This window comes from Chiloscyllium plagiosum, unplaced genomic scaffold (assembly GCF_037043375.1).
Source record: "Chiloscyllium plagiosum isolate Xiang-an unplaced genomic scaffold, Cpla_swu_hap1 HiC_scaffold_22, whole genome shotgun sequence".
Lineage (NCBI taxonomy): Eukaryota > Metazoa > Chordata > Chondrichthyes > Orectolobiformes > Hemiscylliidae > Chiloscyllium > Chiloscyllium plagiosum.
Genome location: NW_028270160.1, coordinates 7,662,349 through 7,682,945, shown reverse-complemented (window position 1 = coordinate 7,682,945; position 20,597 = coordinate 7,662,349). Strand labels below are relative to the sequence as shown.

Genomic DNA, 20,597 nt, shown 5'->3' with positions numbered 1-20,597 from the left:
CTCTCAACACAATCGGCTATTATCTTATAAAGTAGCCTGACATACAGTACCTTATTGAACATCTTTTGGAAATCCAAATATATTACATCCACTGGCTCCCTTCACAACTCTACTTGCTTATAGTATATATTTCTAAATGCTCCATTATTAATCCTTTACAATAGACTCTTGCATTTTACCAATGACAGATGTTAAGCTAATTGTGTTATAGTTATCTGCTGTGTTTCTCTTCCTTTTTGAGAAAGGGCATCACTTTGGCAGTTTTGCAAAGCACTGGGACTTTTCCCAAAAACTAAAGATCCTTGAAAGATTACTGCCAGTGCATTCCTTCATTATCTCTGTAGTTACTTCATTTGAAATCTGAAGATGCAACATATCAGGTCCAGGGGACTTACCAGCCTTGAGTCCCGCTAATTTCCTAAGTTCTCTTTCTCTAGTGACTATCATCGTGTTTATTCTCCACACCCTCCCCCATCCTACCTTCTGTTGGTCCTATTGATTATTTAGTATTTTTGGAATGTTAGTAATGTCCTCTACTGTGAAGACTCATACAAAGTGTTTTTTCAAATCCTCTTTCAATTCCTGATTCTTTATTATTAGTTCACCAGCCTCAACCTCTAAGGGGCATATGTTTATTTTGGCACTAATTCCTTTCTATACATTTAAAGAAGCTCTTATTTTCCATTTTTAGTTTACTTGCTAGTTTGCCTTCAATTTATTTTGTCAATTTTAATCACTTTTCAATCATCTTTTGTTGACTTTTACAAGTTTATCAGTAATCGTTGCCACATTCTATATTTTTGCTTCAGTTTGATACCATCTTTAGCTTCCTTGGTTAATCGTCATTGATTCTTTCCTTCCTAGAATCCTCATTCCTCATTGGGATACATCTTTTCTGAGTAATGAAGTATATTCTTAAAAGTCTGCGTTGTTCCTGAACTGAACTTTTCTGAACTCCTTCTACAGTCCACACCAAGCAAGTCTGCTGTCATCCCTATTAATAATGCTTATTTAAAATTTAGCTCAGTTATACCTGATCTAAGATTCTCACTCTCAACTTAAATGCTATATTCCACCAATTTCATGGTCACTGATCCCTAAAAGATGATCTTTTACTCGGAAATGATTTATTAAATCTGTCTCATTATCAGATCCAAAATAAGCTGATCCCTGGTTGGATCCATAACATTGTTCCAGGAAAGTATTTTTAATATACTCCACGAAAGCTTTCTGATGTCTACCTTTGCCAACTTTATTTTCCCAATGATTAATGCCATTTTTACATGTCCTCATCATCTCCTGATTATTTCTTTCCTAAGGGCCTATAGACGACACCCACCAGTAGTTCTTCTCTGGTTATTCCTGACTTCCACTCATATGGATTTCACATTAACCAATCCAAGATCACTTTATGCTGTCATACTTATTCTATCCTGTAATAACAAAGCTTTCTCATCACCCCACCCAGTCTGTCCTTTTAAAAAGCCAGAATATTTTGTTCCTAGCTTTGATATCCTTGTAACCATGTCACTGTAGCAGGTTTAAAATCATTCCCACTAACCTGTACATGTTCCATTAATTTCTTTATTTTGTTCCAAATACTATGTGCATTTGTGTAAAGAGCTATCAATTTTGCCTTTTTTTAATCTTTTGCTCCTCTTTTTTCCCTTTCCTCCTGCTTCTTAGTGTTTGAATACGCTGTCCTTTCCGGTCTCCCTCTGAGTATCACCGTCAAAATAGTTTCCCTGTAATGCCATTATGTTGTTTTGCTTTATAAGCCTACATTCCCCCCTCCCAAACCCTCACTCCCTTGTTAGTCTAAAGTCCTCTTGACAACCCTAAATATTTGGCTCACCAGAACACTGTCCCTGCATGGTTCAAGTTAACCTGTCCAATCAAAACAGCTTTCTTTTATCCCAATATGTGAAAGTGCCCCATCAATTGAGACCCTTTCCTCCAATACTTTACTTACTTTATTTATTCATATCCAATATGCCCATGGCTCAGGTAGTAATCCTGGGATTAGTTTGAAGTTCTGCATTTTACTTTAACAATTATTTGAAAATTTTCAGCAGAACCTCCTTTATAGTTCTATCAATATTGTTAGTACCAATGTGGATGATAACAACTGGATCTTTCTCCACCCACTCCAGGTTTGTCTCCAACCCATGACAGCAGACGGGCAACACTGCCTTCAGGGTGTGTTCATTCCTACAAAGAACAGTATCTATCCCCCTAATTGTACTGTCCCCTAAATCTATGTTCCTGTTTCCTTCCCTCACTTGAATGCCTTCCTTTACCACATGTTCAGGTCATGCTCCCTACAGTCCCCCTGTTATTCTCATAGGTCTCATAGTTGTCTTCACCTTTGGTCAACTGAAGATACTGAGGTTTCTTGACAGCTGTCCCTTGTGACCTCATACCTGCCTCACTTAAAATCACACCCTCCTGTCCTTGATCATAGACCAAGTTTAAATTATCTAATTTAAGGGTTGTGACTGCTTACCGGAGTAAATTCTTCAGGTAACTTTCAGCCTCCGTGATCTGAAGAAATGTCTGCAGCACAGATTCCAGATCCTCAACTCTAAAGTACTAGCACAGGTGGTAGTATATTTTTGGTGTTAGACTCAATGGGCCAAAAGACTTCTTCTGTACTGTATGATTCTCCAATTCTTGACTATCATGCTATTTCACCGTTTTCTCCACCTATCAAACTTTTCTGAAAATGTTAGAAGTCAGATTTTTATTTTAAAAACCCATTCTGACTGTCAATCTACGATTTCTCTTAGAAAACATGTGCATCTGATGATTTAGGATAGAATTGGAGTCAGCTGTAGAGTCCTTCATACTAAAACAACTTTGACTTTAAAAAGTTGAGAGTATCTGACAGAACAATGGTTAATGGAATGGTTAGCATGCTGCCTCACAGCACCAAGGACCCAGGTTCAATTTCGCCCTCAGACAACTGTCTGTGTAGAGTTTGTACATTTTCTCCATGTATGCATGGGTTTCCTCCTGGTGCTCTGGTTTCCTCCCACAGTGCAGGTTAGGTGGACTGGCCATGTTAAATTGCTCATAGTGTCCAGGGATGTACAAGTTAGCTGGATTAGCCATGGGAAATGCAGGGTTACAGGTAGAGGGAAAGAGGTTGGGTCTGGGTGGGAAGCTCTTCGAAGGGTAATTGTGGACTCAATGGGCTGACTGGCCTACTTCCATACTGTAGGGATTCTATGACCTCTAAAACTTGCAAAACCTTATTCTGGCAAGAATGAAACTCTTATGCAGTGAAGAAAAAAAATAATGTAAGTAGGTTTTTGTTGGTAACAAGGAGAAGAAAAACACATAAAATCATGCAATTGTGGTTCCTTCCTATATTACAAGAACCTGCTCAAAGCCAGCACAATCAATACACAAGTATACCAGTCAAAAAGGCAGCCCTTTATCTGACCAAGTTTTCAATCATACATACAGGAACTATACCAAGATTTTATCTTCCACTTATCATGATGTCCACTTAGTACAGGTATTCTTTGTTAAACTTGGTGACTCAGCTAATTTGTTTTTAAGAGTTTCTAGAGTTCACATTTACCATTGACCATTTCATTGGAGAAAGTGAGGACTGCAGATGCTGGAGATCAGAGCTGAAAAATGTGTTGCTGGAAAAACACAGCAGGTCAGGCAGCATCCAAGGAGCAGGAGAATCGACGTTTCGGCATAAGCCCTTCTTCCGGAATGAGGAAGGTGTGCCAAGCTAAAAGGTAGGGAGGAGGGACTTGGGGGAGGGGCATTGGGAAGAAGGTTAAGGGGAGGGTGATAGGCCGGGGAGGGGGTGGGGGCGGAGAGGTCGGGAAGAAGATTGCAGGTCAAGAAGGCGGTGCTGAGTCTGAGGGTTGGGACTGAGATAAGGTGGGGGGAGGGGAAATTAGGAAGTTGGAGAAGTCTGTATTCATCCCTTGTGGTTGGAGGGTTCCTAGGCGAAAGATGAGGCGCTCTTCCTTCAGGCGTCGTGTTGCCATGGTCTGGCGATGGAGGAGGCCAAGGACCTGCATGTCCTTGGCGGAGTGATAGGGGGAGTTAAAGTGTTCAGTCGTTGGGTTGGGTTGGTTGGTGCGGGAGTCCCAGAGGTGTAGGCGGCGTGTCTCCCCAATGTAGAGGATGCAGTAAATGATGTGTGTGGAGGTGCAGGTGAATTTGTGACGGATATGGAAGGATCCCTTGGGGCCTTGGAGGGAAGTGAGGGGGGCGGTGTGGGCTCAAGTTTTGCATTTCTTGTGGTTGCAGGGGAAGGTGCCGGGAGTGGAGGTTGGATTGGTGGGGGTGTAGACCTGACGAGGGAGTCGTGGAGGGAGGGGTTTATCCAGAACGCTGATAGGGGAGGGGAGGGAAATATATCCTTGGTGGTGGCGGAAATGACGAAGGATGATACGATGTATCTGGAGTTTGGTGGGGTGGTAGATGAGGACCAGTGGGGTTCTGTCTTGGTGGCGATTGGAGGGGCCGGGTTCAAGGGCAGAGGAGCGGGAAGTGGAGGAGATGCAGTGGAGAGCATAGTCAACCACGTCTGAAGGGAAATTGCAGTCTTTGAAGAAGGAGGCCATCTGGGTTATTTGGTATTGGAATTGGTCCTCCTGGGAGCAGATGCGGCAGAGGCGAAGGAATTGGGAATATGGGATGGCGTTTTTACAGGGGGCAGGGTGGGAGGAGGTGTAATCTAGGTAGTGTGGGAGTCGGTCGGTTCATAGTAAATGTCAGTGTTGAGTCAGTTGCCTGAGATAGAAATGGGAGGGAGGAATCTGAGACGGTCCAGGTAAATTTGAGGTCGGGGTGGAAGGTGTTAGTAAAGTGAATGAACTGTTCAACCTCCTCATGGGAGCACGAGGTAGCACCGATACAGTCATCGATGTAGCGAAGGAAAAGGTGGGGGGTGGTGCCAGTGTAGCTGTGGAAGATGGACTGTTCCACATATCCGACGAAGAGGCAGGCATAGCTGGGGCCCATGCAGGTGCGCATGGCTAATCCTTTGGTTTGGAGGAAGTGGGAGGATTGGAAAGAGAAGTTGTTCAGAGTGAGGACCAATTCAGTCAGTCGAAAGAGGGTGTCAGTGGAAGGTTACTGGTTGGTTCGGCGGGAAAGGAAGAAGCGGAGGGCTTTGAGGCCTTTGTGATGGGCGATGGAGGTGTACAGGGACTTCTTCAAAGACCGCAATTTCCCCTCAGACAGTGGTTGACTATGCTCTCCACTGCATCTCCTCCACTTCCCGCTCCTCCGCCCTTGAACCCCGCCCCTCCAATCGCCACCAGGACAGAACCCCACTGGTCCTCATCTACCACCCCACCAATCTCCAGATACATCGTATCATCCTTCGTCATTTCCGCCACCTTCAAACAGACCACAAGGATTTATTTCCCTCCTCTATCAGCATTCCGGAAAGACCACTCCTTCCGCAACTCCCTTGTCAGGTCCACACCCTCCACCAACCCAACCTCCACTCCCGGCACCTTCCCCTGCAATCGCAAGAAAACTTGCGCCCACACCTCCCCCTTCACTTCCCTCCAAGGGATCCTTCCATATCCGTCACAAATTCACCTGCACCTCCACACACATCATTTACTGCATCCGCTGCACCCAATGTGGCCTCCTCTACATTGGGGAGACAGGCCGCCTACTTGCGGAACGTTTCAGAGAACACCTCTGGGACCCCGCACCAACCAACCCAACCTAACGGCTGAACACTAACTCCCCCTATCACTCCGCCAAGGACATGCAGGTCCTTGGCCTCCTCCATCGCCAGACCATGGCAACATGACGCCTGGAGGAAGAGCGCCTCATCTTCCGCCTAGGAACCCTCCAACCACAAGGGATGAATGCAGATTTCTCCAACTTCCTCATTTCCCCTCCCCCCACCTTATCTCAGTCCCAACCCTCAGACTCAGCACCACCTTCTTGACCTCTCCGCCCCCCACCCCCTCTCCGGCCTATCACCCTCCCCTTAACCTCCTTACACCTATTCCTCACGCCCCTCCCCCAAGTCCCTCCTCCCTACCTTTTATCTTAGCCTGCTTGGCACACCTTCCTCATTCCTGAAGAAAGGCTTATGCCCGAAACATCGATTCTCCTGCTCTTTGGATGCTGCCTGACCTGCTGCGCTTTTCCAGCAACACAGTTTTCAGCCCATTTCCATAGGTCAATTCTTGAAGGAGTTAATGCTATTACATTTAGTTTCAGGTGTCCTAATCAACAACAAATCAGATTTGAAGTCTCTTCCCTTGATAATTTTGGTTAAGCAATCCGCTATGCTGAATGAATCTTCAGAACTTTCATAAATATGAGATATGCAGCACATACATTATTGACACAAAAACTGATTTCTTGTCAATTTATTTCACGGACATCTTTAAAATATATATAGTTGAAAAATAGCGTTTATTTTTCAGATTTTTTTCTGAAATGCATTCAAATAAAAACTTCCCTACTTTAACTCATTGTAACCACTTAGCTAAAAAACAGAGTATACTTAGAATAGTGAATAGATTAATCCACATTCACAAAAGTGAACCAATTATTTGGATCAAACCGTCAATAACTTTTCCTTTATTTTGGAGTGCCAGTATTTGAGATTTTTATTTTCTGGTACTTACTCATGGACTCTATTGTCACCATACAAGTCACTCAATCCAAAGCTGACATAATGCCAGTGTTCTGGAACATCCTGTGTTGGGCTCCCTGGATTTCTGTACATGCTGATGTAGTCCAGTGGATCTGGTCCTCCCAACCTTCAGAGAGCAAAAACAAGAGAACTGAGAATGGATTTTACTCATTGATTGCAAATGCGCTTGAGAAGGCAGGGCATGGGGAGTTAAGAAATAAATAAAACCTGGCTTGGGAGCATGGATAAGATACATTTAAAGCAAGATTATGCTTAGTCAAGCAAATTTTTTAAAACTGTACTTTTTTAAGTCACTAAAATATTGTTGAGATGATTTCAGTCAGTATATTAAAGCCTAGTGGCACCTTCCAGTCAAGTGCATGAAGGAGAAAAAAAAATCAGGTTCAAAAATAAGGTTAGATCACATGGAATACAGGGAGAACTAGCCATTTGCATTCAGAACTGGCTCAAGCATAGAAGACAGGGGGTAGTGGAGGCCTGTGACCAGTCGTGTGCCACAAAGATCAGTACCAGGTCCAATGCTTTTCGTCATTTATATAAATGATTTGGATGTGAACAAAGGAGGTATAGTTCCTAAATTTGCAGATGACACCAAATTGGAAGTGTAATGGACAGCAAAAGTTACGTCAGAGTATGACGGGATCTTAATCAAATGGGCCCAATGAGCAGATGGAGCTTAATTTAGATAAATGTGAGATGCTGCATTTTGGAAAGGCAAATCAGGGCAGGACTTACATATTTAATGGTAAGGTCCTGCGGAGTGTTGCTGAACTAAGAAACGTTGAACTGCAGGTTCATAGCTCATTGAAAGTGAAGGGGCAGGTAGATTGGATAGTGAAGGCGGCATTTGGTATTTTATTGGTCAGAGCACTGAGTATAGGAGTAGGGAGGTCATGTTGTGGCTCTATAGGATATTGGTTAGACCACTTTTGAAATATTATGTACAATTCTGGTCTCCCTCCTATAAGGAGCTTGTTGTGAAACTTGAAAGGGTTTAGAAAAGATTTACAAGGATTTTGCCAGAGTTCGAGGGTTTGAGCTAAAGGGAGAGGCTGAATAGGTTGGGGCTGTTTTTCCCTGGAGCATCAGAGGCTGAGGGGTGACCTTTGAGGTTTATAGAATCACGAGGGGCATGGAGAGAGTAACTAAGACATGGTCTTTTTCCTGTGGTGGGTGAGGGGGGAAAGATTTAAAAAGGACCTGAAGGGCAACGTTTTCACACAGAGTGGTGTATGTATGGAATGAGCTGCCAGAGGAAGGGATGGAGGAGAGTACAATTACAACATTTAAAAGGCATCTGGATGGGTATATGAATAGGAAGGGTTTAGAGGTCCGAGTACTGGCAAAATGGGAGTATATTAATTTAGGATATCTGGGCAGCAAGGACAAGTTGGACTGAAGAGTCTGTTTTTGTGCTGTACATCTCCATGACTCTCTTTAATTTAAGAGATTCTTTTGCATAACAGCTATAATAGGACAAAGTAACAACAATAAAATCAGATTCATGTGGATAAATTCTTAATCCAGTAACACCTAATAAAACGCCAATATAAAATCAAAAATCAGAACAGAAATTTCCCAGACATCTTTTAGTGCTGGTGGAACAGGGAGATTGCAGGGAAGAGATGGTCAATTGTTTTGGCTTCACAGGGCACTTACATGTCTAGTATAAAACCTCTCATGCCAGTCACAGTATCTCACTAACTTATAGATGTATTTAACTGTGACTATTAGACTTTGCAGTTCTGATTCAGAATGTATTCCATTAATAAATCAGCTATATTAACCACAGCCTTTCCCAAATCTGCTGGCCTAAATTCAATCAGGCCAAATAAGTGATCAAGAAATAAGTTAAAATAGTATCTGGTAAATTAGTTAGTGGGCTTCAAAGGTCATAGAACAAGATATCATAAGACTTGGTGTGAGCATAAACCGCTTCAACAATCAAAGTTGAATAACTTTAAAATTTAAGTAGCAGAATTTCAGGTGGTGAGGGCGTCTGGGAACAGTACTGTCACAGAAGTTTGACATGATCACATTAAACTGATTTTTTTTTGGTGAATGCAGAATATTCAGATGCAGCCTCAGCCCAAAAACCAAATCCTGTCAATTGTCTATTTGAACTACATTGCTGTTGCTTAGTGAAAGCCGATAGATTCTTGCTTCAAACATATTTAATGCCCACTACTGTATCCTATTCTCATTGCGATTCTGCACAACAGATGTTCAGTGGCATTTTGCTTTTGTTAGATAACTGGCGACATTTTCAGGTTTACAATTCTTCTAACCCAGGTCCACTGTTATTCTTTGTATCTGACTCTCATGGTCATTTATATTTACATTATACTGCAGTATAACTGCAAAAGACTATAATTTCTATCCCTATGATTTGAAGAATATGGGACAATAGATAGCATGAAGTAGAGTATACTTGGTCATGTTAAAGGGTTTTTTAAAAAATAAATCACTCATGGGACTTGGGTGGACTTCGCTGGTTCGACCAGCATTTATTGTCCATCCTTAGTTGCCTGCAAGAAGGTGGTAGTGAAAACTTTCTTGAACCACTAAAAGTTTGCATGCTGTAGGTTAACCCACAATGCCCTTGGAAGGAATTCCTTTATTGACTCAGCAACAGTAACAGAACGACGTTATATTTCCAGGTCAGCATGGTGACTGGCTTGGAGGGGAACTTGGTTGTGGTGGTGTTCCCACATATCTGCTGACCTTCTAAATATAAAGTGGTTGCGGGGTTGGAAGGTGCTATCAAAGGATCTTTGGAGAATTTCTGCACTGCATTTTGTAAATAGTACAGACTGCTGCTACTGAACATTGGTGGTGAAGGGAGTGGATGCTTATAGATCTGTGGTCATTAAGCGGGCTGCTTTGTCCTGAATGGTGTCAAGCTTCTTGAGTGTGATTGGAGCTGCGCCCATCCAGGCAAGTAGGGAGTATTCCATCACACTCTGACTAGTGCCTGTAAATGGTGGACAGACTTTGGGGATTCAGGAGTTGCAATACTCCTCGCCTCTGACCTGCTCTTGTAGCCACTGTTCTGACCAATGATAACCCCAAGGATATTGATAATGGAGGATTCGGTGATGGTAACACTATTGAATGTCAAGGGATGGTGGCTAGATTGTCTCTAAATGATGATCATTGCCTGCCATTTGTGTATTGCAAATGTTACTTGCCACTTGTCAGCATAAGCCTGGAGAGTGTCCATATGTTGTTGCATTTTAACATGGACTGCTTCAGTATCTTGAGAAGTCAACAAATTATGCTGAACATTGCGCAGTAAATATCCACACTTCTGACATTATGACAGAAAGAAGGTCATTGATGAAGCAGCTGAAGATGGTTAGGCCTGGGACACTATGCTAAGGAACTCCTGCAGAGATATCCTGGAGCTGAGATGACTGACCCCTACCAACCACAACTATCTTCCTATGTGCCAAACATGATTCCAACCAGCAGAGAGTTTGCCCCGATACCTACTGATTTGAGTTTTGCTAGGGCTCCTTGATGCCACACTCAGTTAATTGCGGTTTTGACATCAAGGGATGCCACCCTCACCTCATCTCTGGAATTCTGAGCTTTTGTCTATGTTTGAACCAAGGCTGTAATGACATCAGGAGCGGAGTGGCCCTGATGGAACCCAAACTGGGCATCAATGAGTAGGTTATTGCTGAGTAGACGCTGCTTGATAGCGTTGTTGAAGACACATTCCAACATTTACTGATGAGAGTAGACTGATGGGGCAGTAATTAGCCTGGTTGGATTTGTCCTGTTTAATACACAGGAAATACACAGCAAATTTTCCATATTGTCAGGTAGACACCAGTGCTGTTACAGTACAGGAAGTGTTTAGCTAGGGGAGCTGAGAGTTCTGGAGCACATGTCTTCAGTACTACTGCCAGAATGTAGTTAGGGCTCATAACTTTTGAAGTATCCAGCATATCCAAATGTTTGTTAATAATCACATGGAGTGAATCAAATTGACTAAAGGCTGATATCTATATTACTGGGGACCAATTTGTTTAATCATCCACTTGACACTTCTGGTTGAAGATTACTGTGAATGTTGAAGACTTATCTTCTGTACAGTTGTTTTGGGCTCTTCCATCATTGACGATGGGGATATTTGTGGAGCCACCTCCTCCTGGGAGTTGTTTAATTGTCCACTTCCATTCACTAGTCCTGTTTGATAGCTTCATCAGGTTGACACCTCACTTTTAGGTATGCCTCATGCCCTCCTGCACACTCCACTAAACCAGGTAGTTGCCTTGGCTTGATGGCAATGGTTGAGTGGGGGATATGCCAGGACAAGAGGTTGTGAATTGTGCAGGAGTACAATTTTGCTGCTGTTGAGAGCCCACATCTCCTCATGGAAGCCCAGTCTTGAGTTGCTAGATCTGTTCAAGTTTGCATGGGCGATAAAGCCACACAATGAGATGGAAAGATTTCTCAAAGTGAAGGCAGGACCTAATCTTCACAAGGCCTACTCCTGCACCTATTGTCTATTGTGTAGTGGTCACTTCCCAATGCTGTTATGAACATATGCATGTGCAGCCAGCAGATTGGTAAGGATGAGGTCAAGTATGTTGTTTCCCTCCCCACCTGCTGCCAACCCAGTATGGCAGCTATGTCCTTTAGGACTCGACCAGTTCGATCAACTGGGACACTGAAATTCCCAAAGTACTTTTTGCCCTTGCAACTCTCAGTGCTTCTTCACAGTATTATTCAACATAGGGGCTGAGGCAGGGCAGTACGTGGTAATCAGCAGGCTTCCTTCCCTATATTTAACCAGAGGCCATGAGACTTCATGGGGCCTGCAGTCAATGTTGAAGACTCACACAGCAACTCCCTCCCAACTGTATATCACTGCACCACTGGGACAGGACATATCCAGGGTGGTGTCTAGAACATTGCCTGTAAGGTACAATTCCATAAGTATTACTATGTCTGGCAGTTGCTTGACCTATCTATGTGACAGCTTTCTCAATTATGGCACATGCTCTCAGATGTTGGTAAGGAGGAACTTGCAGGATCAACAGGGCTATTTTTGTCGTTGTCTTTTCCAGTGCTGAGATCAATACCAAGTGGTCAGTCCAGTTTCATTTCGTCGCTAAAACTTCAAAGCAACTGATACAACTGCGTCATTCGCTCAGCCATTTCTCATGGGAGTTGAGAGACAATTAGGTTGCTGTGGCTCTGGAGTCACATACAGGCCAGACAAGTTAAGGATGGCCAATTTCTTTCCCTAAAGGACATTAGTGAGCCATATGGGTTTTTCAACAGTCGCAATGGTTTCATGGTCATCTTGTGGGGTGAATTTGTACTTGCATAGTTACATTGTACTTTGCTCAAAAACTTCATGAATCCATGTAAGATTCTGTTAATTCATTTTTTAGATTAGAATCAGTCTAAACATTATGGCACAGACAGCAACACAGAGGGGTGCTAATACCCAATATATTGTCTGGGCTGACACCAATTGTTAAAGTTCACTTGAGAATGTAACTTTTAAAAGAAGAGTTTTGCGATTTACAAATTAAGTGAAACTAACATGATCATTCTAACAGATGAGAGACTTAACAAACAATCAAGGTATTTTTTAAATGTATAATTTCAGTTACATCACACTGTAAACTTTTGCTATAAATTCTGTGTCCTACGATCTTATACTCCACAACCACCTGACGAAGGAGCAGTGCTTCGAAAGCTAGTGCTTCCAATTAAACCTATTGGTCTATAACCTAGTGTTGTGTGATTTTTAACTTTCTACACCCTGGTCCAACACCAGCATCTCTATATCAGTAGATTCTTAATTCTAGACATTTTATATTGAATTCAAATTCCATAATTGCCATAGTGGGACTGGAAAGGTCCCCAGAACATTAGCTGAGTTTCTGGATTAATTGTCTAGCAATGATACCACTCGACCATCGCCTCCCCTTAAAAGACAGTGATCTATTTTCCACCAGAGCTTCATTAATTATGCATCCTTATTTTTCTAATTTAGCAACAAAACTTTAACTTTACAAATACAATACTAAAACCATAAACTTATTCAACTTAGTGAAAGGTTTGTGTTCTTTTAAGACTAACATGAAAGTGTGTGTGAAAAGCAGTTTCTTGGCAATTTTACAAATTGTCAAAAGTAGGCTCAAGTTAATTTTTGATGATTCCATATTCATAACCTCAAATTATCCGTATGAACAGAAAGCCTCCTGCAAAAATTATACTCACATCAAATATTTACTTTGGTGTTTTCAGCCAATACTGAAGTGGACTCAAACAAAAAGGCATCACCTCTGTCGGGAGGTCACTACTGACCCCATAACCACGCCAGCGTCACCACCTTTGGGCATGTCACAACTGACCCCATAACCATGCCCACTGCTCCACCCCCACCTCGAAACCCAGCCCCAGTCCAGGTCCCAGATGCTATCCCACCTCCAACTCCAGTCCCACGCCAGGTCCCAGCACCATTCCCTGACGTGGCTTCACCATTTCCCCCAGATCTCCCCCTCACTGAGGACAACCATTTAGTCCTCAGTAAAGGCTTCACCTTTATCCCTCTACGATTCCAGATTAATGAGTGAGTTCGACACATACTGCAATCTTGAACGTTTCTTCCGCCATCTCTGTCTCCGTGCCTACTTTTTAAATAAGACATCCACTCACCCACCTACCCACTGAGGACCCCTTCTCCTACCTCCAACACACCCATCCACTTGGACACCTACCCTTGACCTCTTCATTTCAAACTGCTGCCGTGACATCGACCTCCTCAACCTGTCCAACTGCCTCACCCACTCCAAACTCTGGTCCTCACAACGCGAAGCCCTCGACTCCCTTCGCTCCAACCCCAACCTCACCATCAAACCAGTGGACAAAGGGAGTGCAGTGGTAGTTTGGCACACTGACTCCCTTGACCATGACCTCAACCCCCAACAGCAAACCATCATTTCCCAGACCATACACAACCTCATCACCTCAGGGGATCTCCCACCCACAGATTCCAACCTCATAGTTCGGGAACCCCGCACCACCCGATTCTACCTCCTACCCAAAAATCACAGGTCTCACTAACCCCAGCCGACCTATCATCTCATGATGTTTAGATTGATTCTAATCTAAAAAGTGAGAACAGAGTTTTACATGAATTCATGCAGGTTTTGAGCAAAGTACAATGTAACTCTGCAGAGTTACACCATGGCATAGACAGAGAACACAGGGGGCTAACACCTTCAACATATTGTCTAGCTAACACCAAATATTAAGTTAACCTGAGAATTTTTTAAAAAAGTTTTGTCATTTACACATTAAAGAAGTGAAACTATCATGGTATTTGATCAGATGAAAGACTCAACAGACAATCAAAGTATTTTTCAATGTATAATTTCAGTTACATCACACTGTAAATTTTTGCTATAAATTCTGTGCCTTACAATTGTGTCCTCCACAACCACCTGATGAAGGAGTGGCGCTCCGAAAGCTAGTGTCCTTCCAATTAAACCTGTTGGACTATCACTTGGTGTTGTGTGATTTTAAACATTTAAAAGGCATCTAGATGGGTATATGAATAGGAAGGGTTTGGAGGGCCGGGTACTGGCAGGTGGGAATAGATTGGGTTGGGATATCTGGTTGGCATGGATGAGTTGGACCAAAGGGTCTGTTTCCGTGTTGCACATCTCTATGACGCAAGCCATTCACCCCTTCAAGCCTGCTCCATCATTCAATATGATCATTGAACTCGTTACCCAGTTCTCATTTTCTCTCCATACTCCCTTTCATCCTACGAACATTATCTACATCTTTCTTGAAAGGCCTGCACAGTTTCCTATGGTAAAGAATTCCACAGGCTCAACACTCTCTAGATGAAGAAAGTTCTCCTCATCTGAGTTCTAAAAAGCCTACCCTTTCAACTGTGACCCCTGGTTTTGAACTATACAATTATCAAGAACATCTTTCCTGCATCTAAACTGTCTACTCCTATTAGAATTTCATAGGTTTATGTGAGATCCCCTCATTCGTCTAAACTCCAGTGAATACAGTTCCAAATAATCCAGCCTCTCCCCCGCAGGAATCAGTCTGGTAAATCTCCTTTGCACTCCCTCAGTAGACATCCTTGTTCAGAAAGGAAACCAAAATTACACACAATTAACAAATCAGATAAGCTAAAGAGGGAGTTCAGAGAGTGTTTGCAGGTTAGTTTTTTTTTGAGAACAGCACGTTCTTGAGCAAATCAGAGAGCAAACTGTTCTTGACCTGATATTGTTCAATGAGATAGAATTAATTATTGGCCTTGTAGGAAGGGATCCACATGGTACCAGTGATCATAACATGATTGAATTTTGCACTCAGTTTAAGGGAGAGAAGAGCAAGTCCAAGAGCAGCATTTCAAACTTAAATAAGGGAATGAAAGAAGAACCAGTCTAAAATGAACTAACAAACACAGAATAAGGATGTACTCAAAACAAATGCAGTTGCAGACATTTAACAGGGTATTTCAGAATACAAAGAATAGGTACATTCAACCAAGAAAGAAAAATTACAAGAGGACACCCACCACTTATAATTAAACAAAACGTGAAAAATCATTAACTTATGCAAATATGGATGGCATGCCAAAAGACTGGACAGAACATAAGAAAACTTAAAAAGTAATTCGTAAAAAGGATTTCTAGAGAAAACTAGCTAGAAATATAAACGTAGATTACAACAGATTCTATAGATCTTATGAAAAGAAAATAACTAAAGTGAGTGTTGGTCCCATATTGCGTGTGTCTTGGAAATTAATAACAGACATCCCACTGAATTTGAAATTGGAAAAGGAAGGAGGGACTTGAGAAAGTTACATTCACCAGGGACTTTGTGGAAGTCTACAAATTTCTTCCCCACGATTAACTATGCAGTCATTTTTTTCCCCCCATCATAAAACTTTCCATAACATCTAACAGAATTCATGATCTATGCTACCCTAACAAAAACTCTTTGTCTGTTAGTTAGGTGCTCATGCTAGGCCTTGAAGTAAGAGAAAGGTCACTAAAGATAAAGACAATGCAGAAACCAACAATAAAAGGAAAATCAGACAGAAACAAATTTAGGTAGATTTGTGTACAAAGAGGTTAGAAGTTAGAATCATTCATCACAATTTCCTTGTATATATTCAGTGATTTTCCAAAGTAATCAAACTTCCCAATGTTTTCTGAATATATTCATAGCCTAGTATAAAAAGACAAGATTACCCAAAATTACAGAATGCTGTGTAGGATATCTTAGCATATGGAAACACTAAAATTCAAAATTAAATGCCATCAATGGATGCACCATCCTTGACCTGCCTAGGGAGCTATGTCCCAAACATAAAACCACAAGTGAACCTGCATTAGATGCAAAGCTACTGAAATGAATCAAAACTTCTCCCCTGATCAAATTCACAAGTGTTGAATGTTATGCAGCAGCACGGAACAACTATTTTATGATAACATAGCATAAATTGGTACTTAAACAACATTTGAACAAGTCAATGAAAATACATGGCAGTTTAAAATTCAAAGTCAACTTTTATGAAATCTTAATTCATTCTTAGTCGGCTGTGAATGGATTCAATATTTCTATCACACATAGTTAAAAAGTATAGTCAAATACTCTTAAACAAGTTAAATTTTGGGCTATGTATTTTTCACGTTTAAAAGAATTGCAGCAAAGTTACTAACAGTTTTATCAATTCAAGCTGAAAATTCTCAAAGCATAGTTTTTTTGGAATTAGAAAAAATGATTGGATTGGCCCGAGTGCTGATGATAAAAAGGTTTGCTGACTACCGTTTTTGTTGTGGAAAAAATGACTAGAAAGGATTAAATCGACTACCCCTGTTCGTACCGACTTCATAAGACTATTTCACGTTGAAATGAACTCAGTACGACAAACAAAAGTTCTTCCACAACAACGTGCATAGCAAGCTTCAAATTCTTATGTTTAAAATTGCCGTTGTTTATTTATAGTTTGCTTTAAAGCCCTGCCGTGGATCCAGTTGTTTTCAAAGATGTTCAATAGATGATTACTCAAATAGCATTTTCTGCAAAATATTGAGTCTGTAAAAGGTAAACAGTACAGCCCCCACCCCCATCATCAAAACACAAAATAATGAAAACTTCATTTTCGAAGCTGCCACAAACTTTTTCAAACAAAGTGAAGGAGGCAAACTTCGAATAAAAAGTGTGCGTTTACATTTCCGAAATGAAACGGTTTTTAAAGTAAGTTAATCCTTCTCAGACATGGGGCCTCGGGAAACGGGCTGGAGACCAACTGGTGAAGAGTGGGTGAAGGAGGCGGGGACTTACCAGTACTTTACGATGGCGGTGACCTGCAGCGGGTTCGGCTGGTCCGAGTAAAGTCGTCTGCATTCCTGATAGATAGCGTGCAAGCCCGGGGGCAGGAGCGCCGCAATGCCGGGGCCGCTAGGCCGCAACTCCTCCATTGACTCAGCTATATCCCGGCGCCGGTTTACAGGCTTCGCGACCGGGAATGCTGCGAGTGTCCCTCGTCCCGAGGGTCGATCCTGTCTGTCTGTGGAATTTGGGCGTCTACCGCACTCGGCCCAAGCGAAGCATTAACTCCGTATCCACTTCGTCCGGAGCGTCCACGCTCTCCCCCTCCCCCACTCCCACTCACCCCCCCTCCGCCCGCGCTCGCTCTGATTCGCTCCGTAACCGCCACCCGCTCGCGCTGCCAACTGCCCCTCCCCCACACTGCCAACTGCCCCTTCACTGCCCTACACTCACTGCCAACTGCCCCTCCCCCACACTGCCAACTGCCCCTTCACTGCCCTACACTCACTGCCAACTGCCCCTTCACTGCCCCACACTCACACTGCCAACTGCCCTTTCACTGCCCTCCCCCACACTGCCAACTGCCCCTTCACTGCCCTCCCCTCACACTGCCAACTGCCCCTTCACTGCCCTACACTCACTGCCAACTGCCCCTCCCCCACACTGCCAACTGCCCCTTCACTGCCCTACACTCACTGCCAACTGCCCCTCCCCCACACTGCCAACTGCCCCTTCACTGCCCTACACTCACAGCCAGCTGCCCCTCCCCCACACTGCCAACTGCCCCTTCACTGCCCTACACTCACTGCCAACTGCCCCTTCACTGCCCTACACTCACACTGCCAACTGCCCTTTCACTGCCCTCCCCTCACACTGCCAACTGCCCCTTCACTGCCCTACACTCACTGCCAACTGCCCCTTCACTGCCCTACACTCACACTGCCAACTGCCCTTTCACTGCCCTCCCCTCACACTGCCAACTGCCCCTTCACTGCCCTACACTCACTGCCAACTGCCCCTTCACTGCCCTCCCCTCACACTGCCAACTGCCCCTTCACTGCCCTACACTCACACTGCCAACTGCCCCTTCACTGCCCTCCCCTCACACTGCCAACTGCCCCTTCACTGCCCTACACTCACACTGCCAACTGCCCCTTCACTGCCCTACACACACTGCCAAATGCCCTCCCCTAACACTGCCAACTGCCCCTTCACTGCCCTCCCCTCACACTGCCAACTGCCCCTTTACTGTCCTCCCCTCACACTGCCAACTGCCCCCCACTTCACAATGTCCTCCCCTCACACTGCTAACTGCTCCCTTCACATTGTCCTCCCCTCACATTACCAACTGCTCCCCTCACACTGCCAACTGACCCCCCCACACTGTTCCCTCACACTGCCAATTGCCCCTCCTGTGCTGCTGCAGCTACTGACTGCCCTCTCACACTGCCAACTGGCCACTTATCACAACTAATTGTCCTGGCTGTGCTGCAAACTGTCCCCTTTCACACTGTCTTTTGTCTCCCTCCCCCCCCCCCTTGCCCTGTCAACTGCCCTCTTATTGCCAAACCCACCCCTCTCAATGTCCCTTGGCTCTCACTGTGCAAAAAGTAGGGCCTTGGGTAGTGCTGTAGAACAGAGACCTAGTGGTTCATGTACAGAGTTAAAAATCACACGACTCCAGGATAAGGTCCAACAGGTTTGTTTGGAAGTACAAACTTTCACAGCGCTGCTCCTTCATCAGGTAGCTGGTGGAGTATGATCATAGGAGACAGAATTTATTGCAAAAGATCATAGTGTCATACACTGATGCGATATATTGATAGATTGCTGTTATATCTTTTGTCTTTTAGAATAGGTTGCAGGTTTTGATTCACTAATATGTAAATCTCGGAACATCTTTAAAGTCAAACTCCGGAGATAATTTCAGATTTTATGAAAAAAAGGCATCTCAGCTCAGACAATGCATTAAAGTTGAGGTTAGTCTGTATATATTCTTTAGTTTATCCACCCCAGTCCAACACCAGTACCTCCACTTCATGTACATAATTCTTTGAAGTTTGCATCACATATAGATAGGATGGTTAAAAATGCATTTAGCTTTTACAAGGCGTGGTGGCCCTTTTTAGCAGTATTAATTAGGGTCGTGGTATAGCTGTGGTATCAGTATGGGTACCTGTGGGCCCCCAGGAGGAGACTGGGGGAAAGAGAATACGGGTACTGTAGATGGTGCTCCCAGGGATGGAAGCCTCAGTGGAGGTGTATTGAGTGAGATGGAATAAAGAAGTGAGATATTATTTAATTTAAGTTATTTGAATTTAGTTTAAGTTAGTATTTGTTTAATATGTTTGTAGTTTAGTTTAAGTTAAGTAGATATATTTGTTCTGGTAGAATCATAGGTAGTTTATTAACAATAGTACTGTGTTATGGCTTTTTTGTACTGCCTTTTTTTCTGTTTTGATGGTGTTATTCTTTTGTTTGTGTATAAGTATTTTGTAAAAGATTTTAAAAGGTTTTCAATAAAAATATTTGTTTTAAAAAACGCATTTAGCATGCTTACCTACATTGCTCAGACCTTTGAGTATAGGAGTTGGGATGTTATTAAGGTTGTACAGGATGTTGGTGAGGCCTCTTCAGGCGTACAGGTACTATGTCCAGTTCTGGTCTTCCTGTTATTGGAAGGATATTGTTAAGCGAGAGAAAGTTCAGAAGAGATTTACCAGCAATGGAGGTTTAAGCTATAAGGAGAGGCTGTATAGGCTGGGACTTTTTTTTACTGATGATTGAGAGGTGACCCTATAGAGGTTCATAATATTATGAGGGGTATGGATAAGGTCAAGTGTCAAGTGTCTTTTCCCTCGAGTTGGGGGTTTCAAGACTAGGGGGGCATATTTTTAAGGTGAGAGGAGAATTTTTTTTCACAGAGTAGTTTGTGTGTGGAATGAACTTCCAGAGGAAGTGATGGATGCGGATACAGTTACAATATTTAAAAGACATTTAGATAAGTACATGAATAGGAAAGATTTGAAGGGATATGGGCCAAATGCAGGCAGATGAGACTAGTTTAGTTTGGGGTTATGGTCGGCATGGACTGGTTGGACTGAACGGTCTGTTCCCATGCTGTATGACTCTGACTAAATGGGCCTTTCTGTGAAAGCATCCCACTTGCCTGGCAGTAAACCCACCACCTCTTCACATTCATTATCTTCACCACTGAAACACAGTGGTAACACAATGTACCATTTACAAGATGTGCTGAACTCACCCAAAATTTTTTTGACAGCAGCTACCAAACCTGCGACCTCACCATCCAGAAGGACAGGAGCAGCAGATGCACTAAAACACCACCACCCACAAGTTCCTCACCAATCTACACACCATCCAGACTTGGAACTACATCATCATTTCCTCACAATTGCAGTATCAAAAGCCTTTGACAAGGTTTGTATGGTAGACTGGTTAGTAAGGTTAGATTACATGGGATTCAGGGAATGCTTGACAATTGGATACAAAATTGACTTAATAGTAGAAAACAGAGGGTGGTGGTGGAGGGTTCTTTATCACATTGGAGGTCTGTGACCAATGGTGTTCT

At 43.1% G+C, this 20,597-nt stretch overlaps 1 protein-coding gene across 2 annotated transcripts in view; it reads right to left on the bottom strand.

The window, feature by feature from the left end:
* The window catches only part of sufu (suppressor of fused homolog (Drosophila)), a 110,272-nt gene extending 92,959 nt beyond the window's left edge, over window positions 1–17,313 (bottom strand). For both annotated transcript variants that reach the window (XM_043713060.2, XM_043713061.2), the window contains exons 1-2: window positions 17,018–17,313; window positions 6,639–6,773 (exon numbers count right to left, since the gene is read on the bottom strand). In XM_043713060.2, the coding sequence (XP_043568995.2) occupies window positions 6,639–6,773; window positions 17,018–17,154 (272 nt within the window). In that variant the 5' untranslated portion in view covers window positions 17,155–17,313. The remainder of the gene's footprint in view (window positions 1–6,638; window positions 6,774–17,017) is intronic.
* Window positions 17,314–20,597: the final 3,284 nt, after the last annotated feature.